Source organism: Nanorana parkeri, unplaced genomic scaffold, assembly GCF_000935625.1.
Source record: "Nanorana parkeri isolate BGI_ZX_2015 unplaced genomic scaffold, ASM93562v1 scaffold1241, whole genome shotgun sequence".
In the NCBI taxonomy this organism is placed as follows: Eukaryota; Metazoa; Chordata; class Amphibia; order Anura; family Dicroglossidae; genus Nanorana; species Nanorana parkeri.
This window is the reverse complement of record NW_017307509.1, coordinates 230,256-251,572: the sequence shown is the minus strand read 5'-3', so window position 1 is coordinate 251,572 and position 21,317 is coordinate 230,256. Positions and strand designations below refer to the sequence as shown.

The 21,317-nt window shown below is 47.3% G+C and overlaps 1 protein-coding gene across 1 annotated transcript in view; it reads right to left on the bottom strand.

Moving 5' to 3' along the window:
• ATP4A (ATPase H+/K+ transporting alpha subunit) overlaps window positions 1–21,317 on the bottom strand; it is a 36,020-nt gene that overhangs the window by 11,649 nt on the left and 3,054 nt on the right. Inside the window, exons 2-11 of the mRNA XM_018568763.1 lie at window positions 18,929–19,060; window positions 12,962–13,165; window positions 10,788–10,901; window positions 8,486–8,620; window positions 8,236–8,353; window positions 6,490–6,758; window positions 6,039–6,237; window positions 5,021–5,130; window positions 4,554–4,688; window positions 2,972–3,164 (exon numbers count right to left, since the gene is read on the bottom strand). Of these exons, the coding sequence (XP_018424265.1) occupies window positions 2,972–3,164; window positions 4,554–4,688; window positions 5,021–5,130; window positions 6,039–6,237; window positions 6,490–6,758; window positions 8,236–8,353; window positions 8,486–8,620; window positions 10,788–10,901; window positions 12,962–13,165; window positions 18,929–19,060 (1,609 nt within the window). The remainder of the gene's footprint in view (window positions 1–2,971; window positions 3,165–4,553; window positions 4,689–5,020; window positions 5,131–6,038; window positions 6,238–6,489; window positions 6,759–8,235; window positions 8,354–8,485; window positions 8,621–10,787; window positions 10,902–12,961; window positions 13,166–18,928; window positions 19,061–21,317) is intronic.

The window sequence follows — 21,317 nt, the reverse complement described above, 5'->3', positions numbered from 1 at the left end:
AGCTTCATGTGTATGATTGCATACAGGTGCCTTGTCTATCCTCCCCCCCCCCCATTGCTGTCCATGTTTATTCCTGCTGATAACTTTGATTTGTTATGGCTTAAAGGACCCATAATCAATTACGGGGGGTGGGGGGTCATTTTGCCTGATGTGACCGCTGACCTCTCTGGACATCGTCCGCTTAGCAGCGAGCACCATTTTCTGGCGCTCTTTGTATATAATCCTCGGAGCCAAGCAAAGGGTGTGCCTGGTTTACACAGGCTGCTCATGCATGGCAGAGCAATATTAAAACGTCTTTCAATGCTCGCTCTTCCTCATTGCTATATTAAAGGAGAACTATGGGGTCAGGGCTTTTCCCCATAGTTCTCCTTAGGGTAACGGGAGGACACAAACTAGCGTCCTCCCATCACCCTAAGCTCAGTATACTGAGACGCCGCAGCCAGAGCGGATCCCGACATCGATGTCGAGATCCGCCCAGCTGCAGGATTGACAGCTCGCTCTGCCTATCTAGAGGCAGAGCCAGCTGTACCCGTCCCCTCCCCCGTCCGTTCCGCCAGTCAGCGCTGGAGGATTGGAGCGGGGAGGGGGGAATCCAGCCCCTCCCCTGTCACGGCAGAGAGCCGTGACAGGATTGAGAGGAGAGAGAACGCCGGTATGTGTTCGCTTACCTCCCGATCTACTGAGCCGACCTGTGACAGTCTCATTGTCACAGGTCGGCTAGAACTATGAGGTGAGGGAAAAGCCCCCCCCCCCCCCTCATAGTTCTCCTTTAACTGTTACTGGGGGTAAACTCTTTTTAATTTTGATCAAAGTGAATAGTGCTCCATGTGTATCTGCTTTACGTAGCTGCCCGCTGAACTGTACTGCTGTTCAATGAGCTATCTGAGCATAGGTAGTAAGGCTGACCATGGACCCGTTGTGCTATCAGGACTCTCACAGTCATTTTTCTTTCTTTTAAAGCAAGTAGCTAACTTTGCAGTTTAATTGCACATATGCAAATTACTTTGCCTGCCAAAGGATTTGCAACTCTGTTCAGGTAGTCTCGTGATTAGGGTTGCCACCTTTTCTTCCAGTGAAACCCGAACACTCTAGCAACGCACAGGAAATGTTTTGGGGGAGAATGAGTCGCGGCTTATTCATATGTAAATAGCGCCGCCCATTCATATTTAAATATCACAGTCGTGACTATTTTCTGTGGGGGGCCAGTAGCCCCTATCTTAATTTTGGTTGCCCCCGTCTGCCTGACATCTTGTGTCCACGTTTCAGCTGCCATAAAACCCGGACACAGCATCCAAAACCCGGACAGTCCGGGTGAATCCTGCACAGGTGGCAACCCTACTCGTGATCCAGACAGCACAAGTCCTGCCCATAACGTGTCCTCCCTGCAAGGTGTTTTTTTTTAAGGTCCGTGATGCCGCAAACTTCACCCCCGGGAACAAAAAAAGTGACCCATGAAATCACAGCACACTAAAAAAAAAAATGCACAAGGGTGCTTTGGACCTCCTCCGAAGAGGAAGGGCCTCGATTTCCTGAACCCCCCCCCCCGGGGAGCAAGACTCCTGATAGTGGCAAGGACGACTTAGGTCCACCTACCCAAAGGCCGGCAGATCCCTCTCCTCTGGGACCTGCCGCAACAGGTCTACCACGTACTAGGTGGGGACTCTCCCGAAGAGAGGCCCCGGGTTGGGGGAGGCAGGGGAGCCTATAAAGTCGACAGAACCCCCCCGACATCAGGAAGGGCCCGAAGGTACCCCCACCCTCCATCTTCTGTGAAGTCGAAAAAGTGTGTAAAATAAATAAAGTGCCAGTGCACAACTCTAGGAAGCCTAGCAGCCGGAGTGCAAAAATATTGCCCCAAGCTAGCCATAAGGCCTGCCTTAGAGGTGTAGTGCAGATAATGCTAGAAGTGCCGTGACCTAGTTACAGTGAATCACAGGGGGGTCCCACACCCAAGTGATTTTCTGGCACACCCTGGGACACCACCCCCAGGGGGCACACCACCACGGACCTCTGCGCCTCCTGAACCCTCCGGCCAGAACAGCGGAGCAGCACCCGTCCCCATCAGAAGGTATTAGCACGAAGGAAGCTTCCCCTCCTCTAAAAGGAGCCTCCTCAACACCCACCTTCACTTCAGGAAGTACTTGGCAACCATCCGCCCCAGGACGGTCCATGCTGTTCCCCTCTGAGAACAGATACTACACTTGATCTTAGCCAAAAGGCCGAGAAGCCCTCCCTGCTAGTTGTGTTGGAGTTGAGCAATTTGGCTTGGGCTAAGACCCACCTCAGCTTGTAATTAGTGGCGAGGCTACTTTAGCTTATGTGTAGCAATGCTTCCCAACCTTTTTTTGACACACGGCACCCTTTAAAAGTATTCAAAATCTTGAGGCACCCCAGTCTAAAATGATTTTAGGTGGACCCCATGCACAAATAAACAAACACATGGGTTTCTCCGTTCACATCAAAGTGCCCCCTTCACATCAAGATTTCCCCCACCCTTTCACGTCAGAGTCACCCATTGCATCAGTAGCCCCCCTTTCATATCAGAGTCTTCCCCTTTCACATTAGAGTTCACCTTTTTTATCAGTAGCACCCTTCAAATCAGTCTTCATTCCCCCTTCACATCACAGTCCCACTACCACAAAATTCTGATGCACCCCTGATGAGGCCAGGAGGCACAGCAGGTTCCTTACATGCAATAGCAGCTTGGGTCATTGTGAGATAGCTGCCTGGGATGGTTGGAATCATCAATAGTGATTGTTCCTTATGCTCAGGTCAGCTGTTGAAGGAACCTAAGGACCACGTACAATGCAAACCCTTCATTTCACTACAGCTGACTGAGGTGTTTGGAAAATAGTCATCAAGCAGAGACTTTCCTATTGCTGATAGTCAACTTCCACAGTTGTTCCTCTTTGTCATTTAGGGTTATCTCAGTCATGCTGACTTCTCACGGTAGAGTTACGTCTTTGCTTACCCAGCACTCTCTCTCCCAGTCCTCCAAGGTCCATGTAAGCAGTCTGGAAAGCTTCCTGCCATTGCTCATCCAGAGGGAGCTCCTGTCCTTTGATCATGATGGTGGAACACCTTTCCAAAATACGTTCTGGAGCTCCCTTCATTACAAGAAGATAACGCAGGTCCAGCGGGTCTTGGAGCTCGTGGATGGACAACTGGAGAGGAAATGATTTTGGTTTAGCTACAAGGGTTTGTATAATGGGACTTCTGTTCGTGTCAGAACTGCTTTTATCTTCATACTGTACAAGTCAATGGGAGTCGGAAAGCAGCTGGAAGCAACTTTGTAGTGTTTAGAAGCAGGTCAAAGGCAGGTCATGAGGAGGACGAAAGAACCTAAGAAGGAACTCAGATAAACTGATCTCAAATGTAAGTATTTCCCCATCTACACAAGCCCTATTTTTAACCTGGCCTGGTTCTATAATCTTCTACAGATCAGTCACTGTTTGGTGAAAAAAGCTACAAAATAACCTAAAACTAGCAAAAGGTCAGGTATGAGTTTGCATCTAAAACCTCTTGGAGATGTTTGTTGTTTAGGAGGAATAGGGACTTTATTCTATGACTCTCTACCAATGTTTCTCAACCTTTTTTTAGTCGCAGCACCCTTTAAAAGTAGGGATGCATTGATATTCTGATTAGTCGGGAAGCTGGCTCAATGCTGATTGGCCAGGAAGCCGGCTTCCTGGCCAATCAGCATCGAGCCAGCTGTTCGGCTTCTCACCAATCAGCAAGGAGGCGGCTCTTCGGCCAGCTTGATGTTGATTGGGCGGGAAGCCGGTTTCCCGGCAAATCAGCATGGAGCCGGCTGTTCGGCAAATCAGGAAGCCGGGAGATGGGTCATTACTCGCCACCCAGCTTCCTAATCACAGGAAGTCTTCCTCTGACCAGAAGTTCCGGTATTGGGGAAGGTATCGAAGGAAATTTGGGCAAGTATGAGTACTCGCCCAAATACTCGGTATCGGCACCAATACTAGTATCGGTATCTCTGCATCCCTATTTAAAAGTATGCAAAATCTTGAGGCTCCCCAGTCTAAAATGATTTTAGGTGGACCCTATGGCACAACACACAAACAAACAAGTGGGTTTCCCCTTCACATCGAAGTGCCCCCTTCAAATCAAAATTTCCCCCACCCCTTCACATCAGAGTCACCCTTTGCATCAGTAAAACCCCTATAGATCAAAAGCCCCACTTTTATATCAGAGTCCCCCTCTTTCACATTAGAGTTCCCCTTTTACACCAGTAGCCCCCCCCCTTCACATCACAGTCCCACTACCATAACATTTTTATGGACCCCATGAGGAGGCCAGGAGGCACAGCATGCCATGGCACCTTGGTTGAGAAAGGTGGCTATATACAGTACGCTCTGCTATCCTAGAAGGATATGTCTATATTTTTTAGTCCCTTTGATTAACATTTTGGGTTTCCCGTCAGCAGGGATCAGGTTAATATCCCTATGAGTCATGACCATACGTTCATAAAAATTACAGTCGAATGCATCGGGATCAATGCACTGGAGAGAAGGATAGCCAGAACATTGTCCACTCACCTGAAACTTGTTGGTTGAGTTGAAGGGCAACTCTGTCGCTTTCTTGAAGCGCTCTCTGTATTCCGTGACATTGCCAACAGTCAGCTCAGAGAATTTCAGCAGAGCGGTCTCTGAGGCATCTCCAATCACAATACGCTGAAGATCAAACACATTGTTCAGTCTTAATTCGAAAATTGAGTTTTCTTGAATATAAAGTCACCACTTAAAAATAGGCGGCCATATTGTATGTCATATCAATCTTCTGGCAGTTTACAAGTAACTTGAGGGATCACTAATTGATGAGGAGTTACTAATGAACTGACGGGATAAATATCTGATTAGTTCAAAATGGCTGCCTATGTCGTTGATATATCCCGACTAAATAATGGTCCACGTATGCGAATTTAGAGGTTGGAAGGATGGCCCAAGTAGGCAAATATAGAAGTTGGAAGGATGAGTTTAAAACCCAACAGCTCATTACTACTTACCTTGGGTATGGGTACTCCGTCCTGTCCACCCTTGAAAGAGGCACGATTACAAAGGCTGACCACCTTGCTCAGAGCTCTCCATGTATCGGATGTTTGGTCAAAGCTTTGTCCTGAAACGTAGAACATGTGAAAAACATGATCATTTAAAGGTACTGTAAGGCAAAGATGGCTTCTGCGCGTGCGCATAGGCCTGTATTCCGTGTTGCTAGAGAACATACTCTAGTGCGCATGCACGCGCAACCGGAAGTACACGCAAAGACGGACACGGGGCACAAGAGAAGCCTCCTCACATTACCGCTCTCCCACCAGGTACGTGATTGGTACATTAGTGACCACAAATGGGTTTGTAACCGACGCATAGGAAGTGATGCACTCTCCCTAATAGACTGGCCGATATAAATGGACGTGCCCTAACCACAGTGCTGATGGTCTTCAGCTAGTGCTTCCTGTATACCTGTCATTCTGTGGATTGCTTGACCAGTTTTTGACCCGGATTGCCTGAGTCTTCCTGTTTGCTGCCTGCCCTTGACCCTGGTCTGTTTATCGGACTTTGCCTCTGCTGACCGATTCTGAACCTTGCTGCCTGACCGGTTTGACCCTTGGTTTCCACGATTACCCTTCTGCTGCCTGATCCTGCTACCACGCTACCCGCCCGGTTTGACCTTGGCCTCATCTGACAACTCGATCCAGGACTTCTGCTGCACGGTGTCCAGTCTCTCCAGTGTCACTCGTGCTACCTTCTGTCCTTTCACACACTGTACCCATCTCCAGGGGGTGCAGGACACGGAAGCCTCCTCACATTACCGGTCTCCCACCAGGTACATGATGGGTACCTTGGTGACCACAAATGTACTTCTAACCCATAATTTTACAAAGTCAACAAACATGTGTAATCTGAGCTGGAATGAGAGTGTTGAGTCTTCTCAAACCCAAGACTTAAAGACCTCCTTGCCCTACAGGTAGCCATGTCTAGCGTCAACTTCTATGTTGCCATCATTTAAATGGTTAGAATGGTCACCTGACTGATCTTCAGTGGTGTCAGCTGTATGGATCTGATTGTCAAACCACAAGTGGGACACAGTCATTCGGTTTTGAGTCAAGGTTCCCGTCTTGTCGGAGCAGATGACGGAAGTGGATCCAAGGGTCTCCACAGCTTCAAGGTTCTTCACTACACAGTTCTTTCTGGCAAGACGTTTGGCCGTGAGAGACAGACACACCTGATGGGGCAGAGAAGGAGTGTCAGTGACACCAGAGCTGAATAGGAAATCTGTTGCACAATCTCAACTTTTTGAACTTTTTTTAACAAAAAAGATAGTTGAACCTCTCACTATAAAACTTTAGCAGAAGAGAAGAGAAGACAAGGGTTCAAATCAACTGTGCTCTGTATTCATATTTATGTCCTACACACTCCCACCTATCAATTGCTCATTTCATATTTATATGTATTTGAGAATGTTGAGTCCTCTTACAGTGACAGTGGCCAAGAGACCTTCTGGGACGTACGCCACTACGATAGCCATAAAGAAGACCATGGCTCTGAGGAAGGGGTAGCCGATGACCATAGCAACAACAAAGAAGGTAGCTCCGAAGAAGATGGCCAGCCCCGCGATAATGTCCACAAAGTGCTCAATCTCAATGGCAATGGGTGTCTTCTCGTTGCCCACTCCGGAAGCCAAGCTGGCAATGCAGCCGATGATGGTGCGGTCACCGGTGTTAATGATTATTCCCGTGGCTGTACCTACGAAACCATGCAACGAAAGTTGGCTTAACACCTCTTATTTATATCTCTTAGATGTAACTAAACCCTGGTTCTAATCTGAGATGGAACTTTTTGATTTTTGTTACCCTTATAAGTCTAAGTTTTATAGGTTTTATAATTTATCATTGCCAAACTTTGCTATGACAAAAAGTTTTGCTTTCACAAACTTTATTAAGCCACCGTTATTTTTATTTCTATGTTTTCATGCTTCTAAGGAAATATTTAAATGTATCACTGAAGGAAAACAAGTAGAAGTAGCACCCAGAATTTGCTTCTCCTGTACATAAGCAATGGTATGCCTGGCTTTTTTTTTAACAATTTCGGGTGTCAATAGGTCTCAATAGAGACGTGTGATTCGTTTCCTTCCGAATCAAAATTCGGATACATTTTCCGAAATTCGGACATTCGGACACATCAGAATTTCCGAATCCCAATGCATCCGAATGTGTCCGAATCGGAATTTCCATTTACGAATTTCGGATCCCGTCTGAATTTCGTTCAAAAACGAAACTGAAGCGAGCATGTGACTTTTCTGGCCCATCAGATGTGTTTTTTGGTTTAATGCATCCAAATGGATCTGTACACGAATTTGCGGGCAACATGGGAGCCACCTGATTGGCCAGAAAAGTCACAGGCCGTAACGAAAATTTGTGTTCAGTATATATATATATAATACTAAAGCTGAGGCTCCTAGACCCAAATGGCCTTCGGGATCTGAATTTCTGAATAGCATTCTGGAGCTTCCGAATGCCATTCGTGTCTGGGAGCCTCAGCTTTAGAAATATATGTATATGGCTCACAGACCCGAATGGCAGTCGGGATCCGAATCTCCGAATAGCATTCGCGAGCTCCCGAATTCCATTCAGGTCTGGGAGCCTCAGCTTTAGAAATACTGTATATGTATATGGCTCACAGACCCGAAGGGCATTCGGGAGCTCCTGAATGCTATTCAGAGATTCGGATCCCGACTGCCATTCAGGTCTGGGAGCCATATACATATATTACTACAGCTGAGGCTCCCAGACCCGAATGGCATTCGGGATCTGAATTTCTGAAATGCATTTCGGAGCTCCCGAATACCATTCAGGTCTCGAAGCCTCATCTTTAGTAATATATGTATATGGCTCCCAGACCCGAATGGCATTCGAGATCCGAATTTCCAAATTGAATTCAGGAGCTCCCAAATGCCATTCGGAAATTCAGATCCCAAATGCCATTTGGGTCTAGGAGATTCAGCTTTAGTATTAATATCTGTATATAGTTTTATGCGGTAGTCGTAATGAATATACGCTTGTAAACTCATCCGAAACCGAAATCCGAACCAAATTGAATTTCAGATCCGAATCCCGACTGACGAAATATCCGAACTGAACCAAATTTTTCCATAGCTTTCATGTCTAGGTTTCATGGCCTTAGTGGCTTTTCCACGAGCTTGGTAGGACAAGGAGTTTCTTACCTTCTAGACACATGGTAGAGAAAAATGCAATGTTTCTTGTCTCCAGGGGGCTCTCATGGGTATATTCTGGTGATCGAGTCTGTGGCTCGGATTCCCCCGTCAGAGAGGAATTGTCCACCTAAAAGAAGGTCACAGGATCAAGTTTAAATAAACTTGTTGTAAAGCCGAGTTAATGACAGACTTTGACAAACTCGGTGAACATTTTATTTAATGAACAGATCAGGTGCCCAAAGTGGCTCCAGAGTCTCACCTTACACGATGATGCGGTGATAATTCTAATATCAGCAGGTACACGGTCTCCACCCTTAATCTCCACAAGGTCTCCTACCACCAGCTGGTTGGCGTTAATCTGAAACTTCTCTCCATCTCGTATAACGGTGGCTTGCTAGACACAAGAAAAAGAAAACTTGGGCAATACAAGAGAACACTCAGAAGTTTTGTGTTTAAACTATAAGCGGAAACTTTTTTTTTTTTTTTTTAAATTAGGTATGTATTGCAGCGGTGGGCCTACTTCTGGGTTAGCGGTTTCTTAGTTTATACAGTGCTATATACAAGTATGTGTGTTCAGCAGGTGTGCAATCCCAGAAACTCAGCACAAGGATTGTGGGAACCCCTCATAATTTGCCAGCAGTTGTGAAAACCCCCGGAAACTCAGCACGCGGATAGATGGAGTCCCTCCCAGCAGTTGTACAGACCCGGGAACTTAGCTTGGGGATGGTGGGACCCTCTCATAATGGGCACAGCGGGTGTACAGACCCGGGAACTAAGCACAAGGATCGTGGGAACCCTTCATAATGGGCCCAGCAGGTGTACAGACCTGGCAACTCAGCACAGGGATAGTGGGAGTCCCTACCAGGAGGTGTACAGACCCGGGAACTCAGCACAGGGATGGTGGGAACTCTTCATAATGGGCCCAGCAAGTGTACAGACCCAGGAACTCCGATTAGTGCTGGTGGGAGACCTTCTTAATGGACACAGTCGTTGTAAAGACTCAGGAACTTAGCACAGGGATCTTACTTATAGAGTCCCCGAGAAATAGACTGTCAGGGGTTTTAACTAAAATATTCTATTTGGACAGGCTGGCTCTTTAAGCTAAATCACAAATTGATAACTATAAGGGTTCTGAGAGTTTTTTTTGTAATTCTATAATATTTATCAGTATTGTATTCCGCCTGTAGGGTGAGCCATTGTACCATACAAATCATAACGCCTCTCAAGGTTTTCTTTAACTTCCAGTTTTAGCTTCCTCATCACTGCTGTATAATACTAGAATATAGATAGTTATAAATGTGTGCTATTGTGGGGTTTTTTTTTCTCTGGTTAGCTGACTTGTGGACTAACTAAGGTCTAATGGGTAATACTTATTGAAATGGCATAAACACTCCATGTGCCAACACAATCATGATCACTGTAACCCCGGGGAAAGTCAGATTTTACATTATTCTTCAGCTTTCACTACTTTGGCTTGGAATAATCACATGACCCCCTTCTCCTGGTTCCATCATTTACTACATTGACCCAAAATGATCCCATGAGATCAGTAAGTGCCGTCTTTAACGACATTGTAAGGTTTGGTCAGGAGTGGCAATGGATCTGAATGGTGCTGATGGTTTGGGAATAGCAGTTTATCGAGGTGTCAATGTAGCCAATGGGCTGCTTCTGGCCCACAGTTTCCACCTGCCACCTGTGAGACCTTGGGTAAAACTTGAAGTGTAGAAGAATGTAGAGTAAAAGACGACTCGTTCAGGTTCAAACAATCATATTTCTTAACTGATGGTAGCCAACCCCCAAAACAAGATGGCTCCTACCTTTTAATTGAAATGTAATGCCGATAATTGAATTTAATTTAAATATGACTGTCTGGACGAACTTAACGACTCATCTTTTTGGTGTTCCACCTGCTTTTGCCCTTCAATTGGCTCAATGACCACGTAACAGAAATGTTCACACCAACAGCTAGTTTTAGGGGCCAATGAACTTAAATCATAAGCTGGTTTATATGAGAAGGGTTTGGTATCTTAATGGGTCTAACGTTTTTTAAGCTGACGGTGGGGCAGTAAGATAGACATTTTTCTGTCCTGTAACCCCCTAGAACAGTTTTTGTCAACTTACAAGCTATACCGGGTCTCAGCTGCAGCGCCTGGTATCACCAAAGGGCCACACATAATGTGCTGTATAGATAATAGTGCAGACGTCAGTCTGTGGACATATCACAGAAGATGGTCAGAGAGCATTGATATGCTACCAGTGTGGTTGCAGACTGCAGGCCACAGATAGGACTTGGGAACAATGGCGAGACTGCTAGAGATTATCGCCTTTGCAGCCCCCTTTACAAATCAACACTACCACCACTGGCTCCTGGGGTCCACTAGAGTGGCCCTCGGGATGCAGGTTGGGCACCAGAGTCCTAAAGGAATTATGTGCTACTACTGAGACTTCTTTAGCCTAACATGGTTGTTAACATAGAACAATGTGCTTGACAACAAATACAAAGTTTCCATTAACTAATTCTAATAACATTCATATTTTGTTATTAGTGCATTTTTGTCTACCTGGGGCACAAGGTTCTTGAAACTGGCGATGATGTTGGTGCTCTTGAATTCCTGGTAGTAGCCGAAGCAGCCGGTGACCACGACCACAGCTATCAGAGCGACGGCCAAGTACAACTAGAAAACAAAGATGGAACCAGATATAGGGTCAGACATAGAACAATATGGCTGACATTGGACCCTTAGTTAAAGGCCAACTCCAGCCAGGATGTAGACCACCAGAATGTCTTGTTGTGTAGACTTACTTGGTGCTTCTTTTCTGGATTGTAGTGTACCCTACCATTGAACACTGGAATGTAGTGTATCCTTGCACCCTACCCTTATACACTGGATTGTAATGCACCCTTGCACCTTACCCTTGGACACTGGATTCTAGTGTACCCCTGCACCCTACCCTTGAACACTGTAATGTAGTGTACCCTTGCACCTTACCCTTGGACACTGATTTCTAGTGTATCCTTGCACCCTACCCTTGAACACTGGATTGTAGTGTACCCTTGCACTCTGCACCCTAAACTAGCGCACAGGATTGTAGTGTACCTTTCTACCCTGCACCCTACTCTTGCACACTTGGATTGTAGGGTACCCTTGCACCCTGCACTCTACCCTTGCATACAGGATTGTAGTGTACCCTTGCACCCTACCCTTGCACAATGGACTGTAGTGTACCCTTGCACTATGCACCCTACCCTTGCACACCTGGATTGTAGGGTACCTTTGCACCCTACCCTTGCACACAGGATTGTAGTGTACCTTTGTACCCTGCACCCTACCCTTGCACACCTGGATTGTAGGGTACCCTTGCACCCTGCACGCTACCCTTGCATACAGAACTGTAGTGTAGCCTTGCACACAGGACTGTAGTGTGTATTTGCACCCTTGCACCCTACCCTTGCACACTGAACTGTAGTGTACCCTTGCACTATGCACCCTACCCTTGCACACTGGACTGTAGTGTACCCTTGCACGATGCACCCTACCCTTGCACACTGGACTGTAGGGTACCCTTGCACTATGCACCCTACCCTTGCACAAATGGATTGTAGTGTACGCTTGCACCCCAAACCTGCACCCTTAACCTTAACAATTTACAAATCATTTCCCCCATAGCTGAGGATGAGTACTGAGCTCTTAATACGAATTGTCTCTGCTAGTTGGGTGGAACTGCTTTGTATGTGATGGTTTGTTTGTTGTCTGAAAACCACAGAACATGAGAGGAGACTATAGCCAATTTCATTTCATTTTTATGATTTAAAGTTAAACTTCAGTCAAAACCTTTGATTTTGTTTTAGCTAGAGCAAGGAAAGGATCATGCCAGAGCCGTAGCGCGCTCCTTTTGCGCCCGAGGCAAGAACGTAAAATTGTGCCCCCCAACAGACGTGTGTGGTATGTGACGTCATGCACCCCGCCTCCAGAATGGCAGCGCGTGCACTGGTGCCCAAATGCAAAATAGCATGTATCAGAGGTCTAAACAGACCCACAACATTTCCCTTTTGAAATAGAAAAAGAGATTGAGGACACAGAGTCCTCTGCCCATACAGGGTGAAGGAAAGCAGCGGGGATCCGAGGAGAAGCTGGAGCTGTGTTGGCCGCCTGGTGCCACTGTTGCCAATGCCGCCCTGTGCTCACCATGGCAACAGGGGCGAGGGGGTGCAGCCAGGCCAGCCCTGGCTGCGCCCCCTCTCAGTTGCACTTGATGCGAGTGCCTCACTCGCCCCATGGTAGCTACAGCCCTGGATCACGCCTATGTTGAGGTTTTAATTGTTGTGTGCATCTCTATTGGGGAGATTTCCCCTCACTTCTTATCAGGACAGGAAGTAAGAATAAATCTCCCAAACAGGAACACAAATACATTGTTTAGTAAAGTATATAAAGGGTTAGAATTTCTTACCATGTTGTATTGCTATTAATGTCTTCCTGTTCCAGTGACATCCACACCCCCATTTCCTTTTACTGGTGTCACAGGGACAGGAAGTAATGGGAAATATCCCTTTTGGGAGGCTCATACCTTCTCCACTCTTTCTAAGTCTAAAACAAAAATTGCCTGGAGTTGGGTTTTACCCTTTTTATAGTCTTTTCTATTAAAAACAAAATGCATGCCATAACCCAAAACACAGATCATTCTGCTACAATGCTAAATTAAGCCAATGGTCCTTTTCCTGCTGGCTGCCACTCACATTATCCGTGCTGGTCTGGTCTCCCTGGGAGAACTGGATCCCAAACGCAATAAGACAGATGACAGCCGCCACCCACATCAGGCACTGCAGCCCTCCCGCCAGCTGACGAGCAAACTTTACATATTCTGGGGTGCCTTTTGGAGGTTTCAGCTCATTAGGCCCATCGCGGATCAATATCTCTGCTGAGTAACTGCTCTTCATACCCTATGGAAGACAAGACACCATTTTTCACACACACACGCACACACACACACACACACATCAGATAACACATCATCATCATCCTATCACATACTACACTGGGGGGGTGGGGGGAGGGGGGTGATGTAACCTATTCTTTAAATTAAAAATATTGAGACGTCATCAAATATTTGTAGCCCTATACAAAATATTCTTTTTTAGAGTGTGGAGGACAATAGTTTTCATGTAAAATAGATTATTAGATGATACCTTGTTATAGCGAGCCCAGGTCTTCAAGTGTGCTACATGGCCAAATGTTTGTGGACATCTGACCTTCATGTCTATATGAGCTCTTTGCACATCTCTTTCCAAAATCATGGGCAATAATATGGAGTTTGCTGTTCTTTGTGGTTATAACATACTTTACTCTTCTAGGAAGGCTTTCCACAAGATTTTGGAGGGTGTTTGTGTGAATTTGTGCCCTTTGGTGAGGTCAGGTACTGATGTTGGAAGACTTGGTTCACAATCGGCGTTCCAGTTCATCCCAAAGGTGTTCAGTAGGGCTGGGGTCAGGGCTCTGTATAGGGCACTTGAGTTCCTTAGGAAGGCTTTCCACAAGATTTAAAGGGTGTTTGTGGGAATTTGTGCCCATTGGTGAGGTCAGGTACTGATGTTGGATGAGATTCAGTAGGGTTGGGGTCAGGGCACTGTGTAGGGCACTTGAGTTCCTCCACACCAACAGGTCAAACAATGTCTTTAGGGAGCTGGCTTTCTACACCGGGTACAGTCATGATCAGTAGGGTTGATGTCAGGGCTCTGTGCAGGACACTCAAGTTCCTCCACATCAAGCTGGCCAAACCATATCTTTATGGAGTTGGCTTTGTACACGGAACAGTCATGGTGGAACAGAAAAGGGTCTTCACCCAACTGGTCAATCCATGTCTTTATGGAGCTGGCTTTGTACACAGGAGACAGTCATGATGGAACAGAAAAGGGTCTTCACCCAACTGTAACCACAAGGTTGGAAGAGCACAATTGTCTATAATGTCTTTGTATGATGTTGAATGAATTGTATCCTTTAGTGGAAACACCCGAACTCAATCATTTGGAGGGGGGGTTCAAAATACTTTTAGTCATATAGTGTATTATATATTAGAGGGGAGATATCACTGCTCTCCAAATATTAGTTCTGGATGAGGTTCTTTGAAGTAAGAGCAGTTAAGCTGTGGAATGATTTTCGGCATGAAGTAGTAAAAGCAAAAACAATCATGGAATTCAAAAGCTTATAATACCCAACATTATAATTAGCACCAACCACGGACTAGACAAAGCCATTTCCTTCAGTGGCCTACAGCCACCCCCAACCCCAGAGCATACAAGCCCAGTTCCTTCAGCAACCTACAGCAACCCCCAACCACAGACTATACAGTCCCCCTTTTGTCATTCTGCAAAAAAAAAAAAAAGGATGTAACATTTTAAAATAACAATTTAACACCTACATTGTGAACGGTCACCAAATGGTGGTCCGTGGACCACTGGTCGTCCCCGGGCCCTCCACCAGCACTGCCACTCCTGCAGGTACACCCGCACCTATGTATGTATGTATGTATGTATGTATGTGTATATATACTGTATGTATATATAGATATATTCTCATATGTTTTTGTTTACTCATATATATAAATATATTCTCATATGTATGTGTGTGTGTGTGTGCAGCGGCGTCACAAGAAGGGTGCGGGGGGTGCGGCGCACACCTGGGTGACACCATTGGAGGGGTGACACCTAAATGACTGACAGTAATTTTGGTGTCACCCCCCTCTGAAAAGTTGGGCACTCGATCAAGTACCGAGAGCCCGACAGTAGCTCAAGAGAGGAGGGGACCTAGGTGGCATACCTCATCCCGCCGGGTGAACGTCCCCTTCTCTCTCTGCTGGTGTCCATCACCAAGATGGCCACCGGCAGGTTAGAGCGGTATCGCACTGTTAAAAAAATTCATATTAGTGATCCGCGAGATTTAAAATGATGAATTTAGTGGTCCATGAGGTCCGAAAGGTTTGGTGACCGCTGTCCTAGAGTACTCTGTTATTATAATAAAGACCACCTCCTACCCTCATGTAACTGTCGACTATTATTTGGCCCTTCTAAAGTTTAGAAAGGTTTGATGTGGAAAGCTTCAAGACGAGATTGGATTTTCAGGAAGGGTCCATCTCTGGTTTTCCTGCACTGATAATATATGAAGACAAATGGAAATAGTCCAAGTTCTCCAATTGTTTCCTCTTTGGTTTAACCTAAAAAAAAAAAACGAATCCAGAGCCATGGAAAATTCGCCCGCGCATGCTTCAATGTTTCCTGTAAACAGCTCGGCTATTGAAACAATTAGATAATGGAACGGCGGGATAGAAACTTCTATGAACATGATAAGAAGTCCGTCTACTAAAAAGAGATGTGTTAGTTATACGGGAGATGTACCAGCCCCTGGATTCTTCTATGTCATGGATACAACAGATCTCCTCGCCATCATTCCCAATTCTGTTCCTGTTAGGCTGGTAGCTTTGGGTGTTCCTAACTTCCTATACACCTTCGTGTTCCAGCTCCACCTGTATCAGTATCTATAATAGAAAGTAAATATAAAACCCATCAGGGATTGTGGGAACCCCTCATAATGGGCACAGCAGGTGTGCAGACCCGGGAACTCAGGACAGGGATGGTGGGAGCTCCTCATAATGGGCACAGCAGGTGTACAGACCTGGGAACTCGGCTCAGGGATGGAGGGAGCCCCTCATAATGGGCACAGCGGGTGTACAGACCCGGGAACTCAGCACAGGGATGGTGGGAACCCCCTCATGATGGGCACAGCAGGTGTACAGACCTGGGAACTCGGCTCAGGGATGGAGGGAGCCCCTCATAATGGGCACAGCGGGTGTACAGACCCGGGAACTCAGCACAGGGATGGTGGGAACCCCCTCATGATGGGCACAGCAGGTGTACAGACCTGGGAACTCAGCACAGGGAAGGTGGGAGCGTCTCATAATGGGCACAGCAGGTGTACAGACCTGGGAACTCGGCTCAGGGATGGAGGGAGCCCCTCATAATGGGCACAGCGGGTGTACAGACCCGGGAACTCCGCACAGGGATGGTGGGGGCCCCTCATAATGGGCACAGCGGGTGTACAGACCCGGGAACTCAGCAGAGGGATGGTGGGAGCTCCTCATAATGGGCACAGCAGGTGTACAGACCCGGGAACTCAGCACAGGGACGGTGGGAGCCCCTCATAATGGGCACAGCAGGTGTGCAGACCCGGGAACTCAGCACAGGGATGGTGGAAGCCCCTCATAATGGGCACAGCAGGTGTATAGACCCAAAAAGATGTCCATGCGTCGCTAGAGTGTTCGGGTTTCGCTTGAAGTAAAGGTGGCAACCTTAGTGGCAGGGTGGTTCATATATGCCGAAGCTTCAGCTGAGACTGTTGCCCCCTGAAATGAGATGTTATCAGCCGCCTGAATCTCCACCACCAACCGTCTGGGCGGAAGCACATTAGGGGCCCGCTATCTGCCTAGTAACCGCAGAGATTACTGTACGCTCAGAGAGTACAAAGAATCGTCTGCAACGTCTGCACTGAGCTTCCTATGACATCTGTTCAGGAAAAGTCATAATATAATGAGAAGAGGAACTGCGGACGGTTCTTTTTGTTCTCATTAATATTATTTTTCTTATAAGCGTTAAAGAGATCAGCACGCCTTAGTCTTATCAGTATTAGAAACATTGTCCATCTGTGTAACCTATGATAACGCATGTAGGGGGCAGCTGTATTTGCTCATTGTATATGTGGGAACTGCTTCCTCTATTTGCTCATTATATATACAGACATCACTTCCTCTGCTTGCTCATTATATATGCAGGAACTGCTTCCTTCTTAGTAATTTCACAAAGTAATCAGGCCCAGTGGCGGAACTACCGCCGGTGCATCCAGTGCTGCCGCACCGGGGCCTGAGGCTGTGGGGGGGCCCAGTGGGGTCCGGTCCTTAGCACCCCAACAGCCTCAGTGGGGTCCAGTCCTGCAATATGGGGCAGTGCAGGGTCCCGGTGTCAGAACACCGGTGCCCCGCACTGCCGAGGGGCTTCTCAGTGAGGGGGCGGGTCCTGTGACTCACCTCCCCTCCCGGCTGAGGAGGAAAAGTGATTCACAGGACCCACCGCCTGCACACACCGTCTGTCTGAGACTGAGCCGCGGTGAGGATCTGGCTGGGTGAGTCCGAGCGGCGGGGGGGGCTTGTTGGTGAGGGTTGTGTGCTGTAATGTCATTAGACATGTGGATTATAATGGGGAATATTACACTGTAATGTTGCCTATTATAATCTACTTGTCTGATTAAATTATTACAAACAGAGCCTCTGTTCTATCAAAGTTTGAGACCACGTTACAATGTGTGACCGATGACGTGGTCACACATTTTAACGTAATCTCGCCCAATTTTACGGTGGTGGAATAGGTGAAGCATTCCAACGCTTTGTCTTCTGTTCCAGGGCAGATCGGCATCGCAAATCGCATGTGCAGGAGAACTGATCTGCCCTGGAACAGCTGTTCTGTCCTGAAATGTCACTTCTATCCGACTTTGTGAGTGCGGTGGAATGTGAGATCGCAGTCGGAGAGAAGTGACATTTCAGGACCGATCAGCTGTTTCAGGGCAGATCGGTTCTCCTGCACATGTGATTTGCGATGTCGATCTGCCCTGGAACAGCTGGGAAAGCGCTGGAATGCTCCACCTATTGGCAGTCACACATTCCACTGCAAAAAAAACTGGGCGGGATTACGTTAAAACATGTGACCACGTCACCGGCCAGACATTCTAACATAGTCACAAACTTTGATAGAACACCGCCATCAGGAGGGTATGGTCGGTACCCATGTGAGTGGTCTGGGGGGCCTCTTCCATGGGTATCAACTGTACCGGGGCGGCATTGCAGAGGTGACAGGGGGGGGCCCAGCAGCAGCAGCAGGTAAGAAGAGTTGGGAGGATGTACAGGGAAAGGGATCCCGGCGACCAGACCAGCCCACCTAGGACCCTGCAGAGCCCTCCATAGAGAGTCTCAGGTGGGCTATGCAGGATCTATGGTGTGCTCTGCAGGGTCTCAGGTCTTGGGAGGGGGGCCCAAGATAAGATCTTGCACCCTTTGATTATTAGGTCCGCCGCTGATCAGGCCTTAGTGCTTATTTATACCACATGCCAGTAACTGCATTCCAAATGCGTGAGCACTGATGTGCGTTGTAAGTGTGCGCTGGTGCCTTCTAAAAACGCATTACATTTAAAAAAAAAAAATTCTTGTATGTAATTCTTATGTGCTGCTGTGCCACCCCCTCAGAGCTTCACCTCGTTCACAAAGCTAAAGGGAGACTTCCCCTGCCAAGTGCGAATTTCCATGTAAAGTGAACAGGACTTGAGTAAATCATCCTGGTTGCGTGCTATCAGCATTTGCAATGTAATATTACTAATAATATAACTCATCACTACAACTGATACTGAAAATGATCTGAAAAGAAACAATGTATTTGTATTCAGTGACTGTGATTGTCAGGAAGATACATTGTATCGTTGTCCTCTACCAAGCTAAAGGGTCACATTCGTAGTATACAGTAGAGTGGATGGCCAAACTATGCATCTGTCTATGGTAACCCCGTCCTGGGGGGCAGCATAAAGATTATTTTCTGATAGTTGTATTCATATTTTCTATTTATCTCGCAACTAACAACCTTTAAAAGTTTTCATATTGAACCCCCAACACTTACGATGTCCATCTCTTTCTTCAACTGCTCCAGCTTTTCCTTCTTCTGCCCCCCTTTTCCCTTCTTCTTAATTTTCACGTCCATGTCGCCTTCACCTTCCTTCTCCATCTCCACCGAGTACATGTCGTAGTTGTCCTAATAGGGTGAAAAAGACAAGCTGTCAATCTCTCTCTCTACAGACCCAGGAACTCAGCACAGGGATGATGGGAGCCCCCCATAATGGGCACAGCGGGTGTACAGACCCGGGAACTCAGCACAGGGATGGTGGGAGCCCCTCATAATGGGCACAGCGGGTGTACAGACCCGGGAACTCAGCACAGGGATGGTGGGAGCCCCTCATAATGGGCACAGCCGGTGTACAGACCCGGGAACTCAGCACAGGGATGGTGGGAGCTCCTCATAATGGGCACAGCGGGTGTACAGACCCGGGAACTCAGCACAGGGATGGTGGGAGCCCCTCATAATGGGCACAGCAGGTATACAGACCCGGGAACTCAGCACAGCAGCGGCTGCCCCATTTTGCTCAGCCACACCTACAGATATGGGGAAGCTCCCTATTCATGATCATTTCACCAGCCGGGAACGTAGCAGAAAGGAGCAGCACCAGTGAGCTCCAATGCCAACAGGCTGAGGGCGATGCCCCTGAGGAGCATACACAGGGAGCCTACGACAGTGCATTGACGTGACCTTGTCTCTACAGCAAATAGCAATATCCACAGAAAGAAGACTTTTTCCATTACTTTCTATTGTATTTAGGTGAATTGAAAGTGGTTAAAATGACCTCAACTGGAGTCAAATTAATTTACGGCGTTGTTGTCACTGCCAAAACCAGTGTGCTGTGACACAACAACGTCTAAAGACCACACATCTAAGAGTCCAAAATCTTTTATTAGGATTTTGTTCATAGCATAAAAAAAGCTTACACATTTCGGAGGACCCTTCGTCAGGGCTTGTATAGTACTAGAAGGAATCAAAGCGGTACAATCAACAGCATTACTTATTTATAGTGTAATCACTGAAATATTCCAGGGGAAGCAAAGAATGAACAAAGCCTCCCTCACTCTGTAATGGAGATGAGGAGCTGGGGGAGGTATTTGTAGTCCAAATCTAGAGAGCAGGTGACAACGCTGCTCTTCCATAGATACAGTGTAGTGAGTGAGTGTTGTCACCCCAGGAATAGAAGTGCGTTACCGGCAGGATCACCAGGTGGAATAAAGGGACTAAGGACTGGAAAGCTGTGATTGGATACATTGTTGTCTTGTGGTTTGGATACAATGTAACATTTTCCAGATGTAACTTTATCGCTTTCAAAAGCCTCACATAGCAACTTATGAGCAGATGAAGTTCCAGAAAATGGCCAATTCCTGTGATCGTACCTGGTAAATTTTTTGGCAAACGTCATTTTATTGGCCTTTTAGGGGTTAAATCAGTTTGACACCTAAGTTGTTTTTGATAATGTTCAACTCGGCTGATAAGGCGACACTTTCACCTCTAATCTTTGGGCCGGTCAGCAGGACTAATAGCGCCCGACAACGGCGTATCGCGAGTACAAGGTGCTGAGCAAACAGCGCCCTGTGTAGTCACCGGTGTTATTACAGAAAGAATTTGTCCTTTACAGGATAAGAGGGAGATACGTTATCGCAGCAGCTGCGCTTTGGCGTGTGGTCACATTCGTGTTCCTGCGCGACGTGTACGCTTTTTTTTTTTATAAGGTTGTCTCGCAGGTTATTCCCGATGGAGATCAGGATGACATGTTCACGAAACAAAGGCAGGATGGAGAGAGAGAGAGGGATGGGGAGAGAGGGAGAGAGAAAGAGAGATGGGGAGAGAGGGATGGGGAGAGAGGGATGGGGAGAGAGGGGAGAGGGATGGGGAGAGAGGGGAGAGGGATGGGAGAGAGGGGAGAGGGATCGGGAGAGAGGGGAGAGGGATGGGGAGAGAGAGGGATAGAGAGGGATGGGGAGAGAGGGGAGAGGGATGGGGAGAGAGGGGAGATGGATGGGGAGAGAGGGGAGAGAAAAAGAGAGAGAGAGGGGAGAGGGATGGGGAGAGAGGGGAGATGGATGGGGAGAGAGGAGAGAGGGATGGGGAGAGAGGGGAGAGAAAGAGAGGGGAGATGGATGGGGAGAGAGGGGAGAGAAAGAGAGGGGAGATGGATGGGGAGAGAGGGGAGAGAGAGGGAGAGGAGAGAGGGATGGGGAGAGAGGGGAGAGAAAGAGAGAGGGAGAGGAGAGAGGAGAGAGTAATGGTGAGAGAGGAATGGGGAGAGAGGGGAGAGGGATCGGGAGAGAGGGGAGAGGGATGGGGAGAGAGAGGGATAGAGAGGGATGGGGAGAGAGGGGAGAGGGATGGGGAGAGAGGGGAGATGGATGGGGAGAGAGGGGAGAGAAAA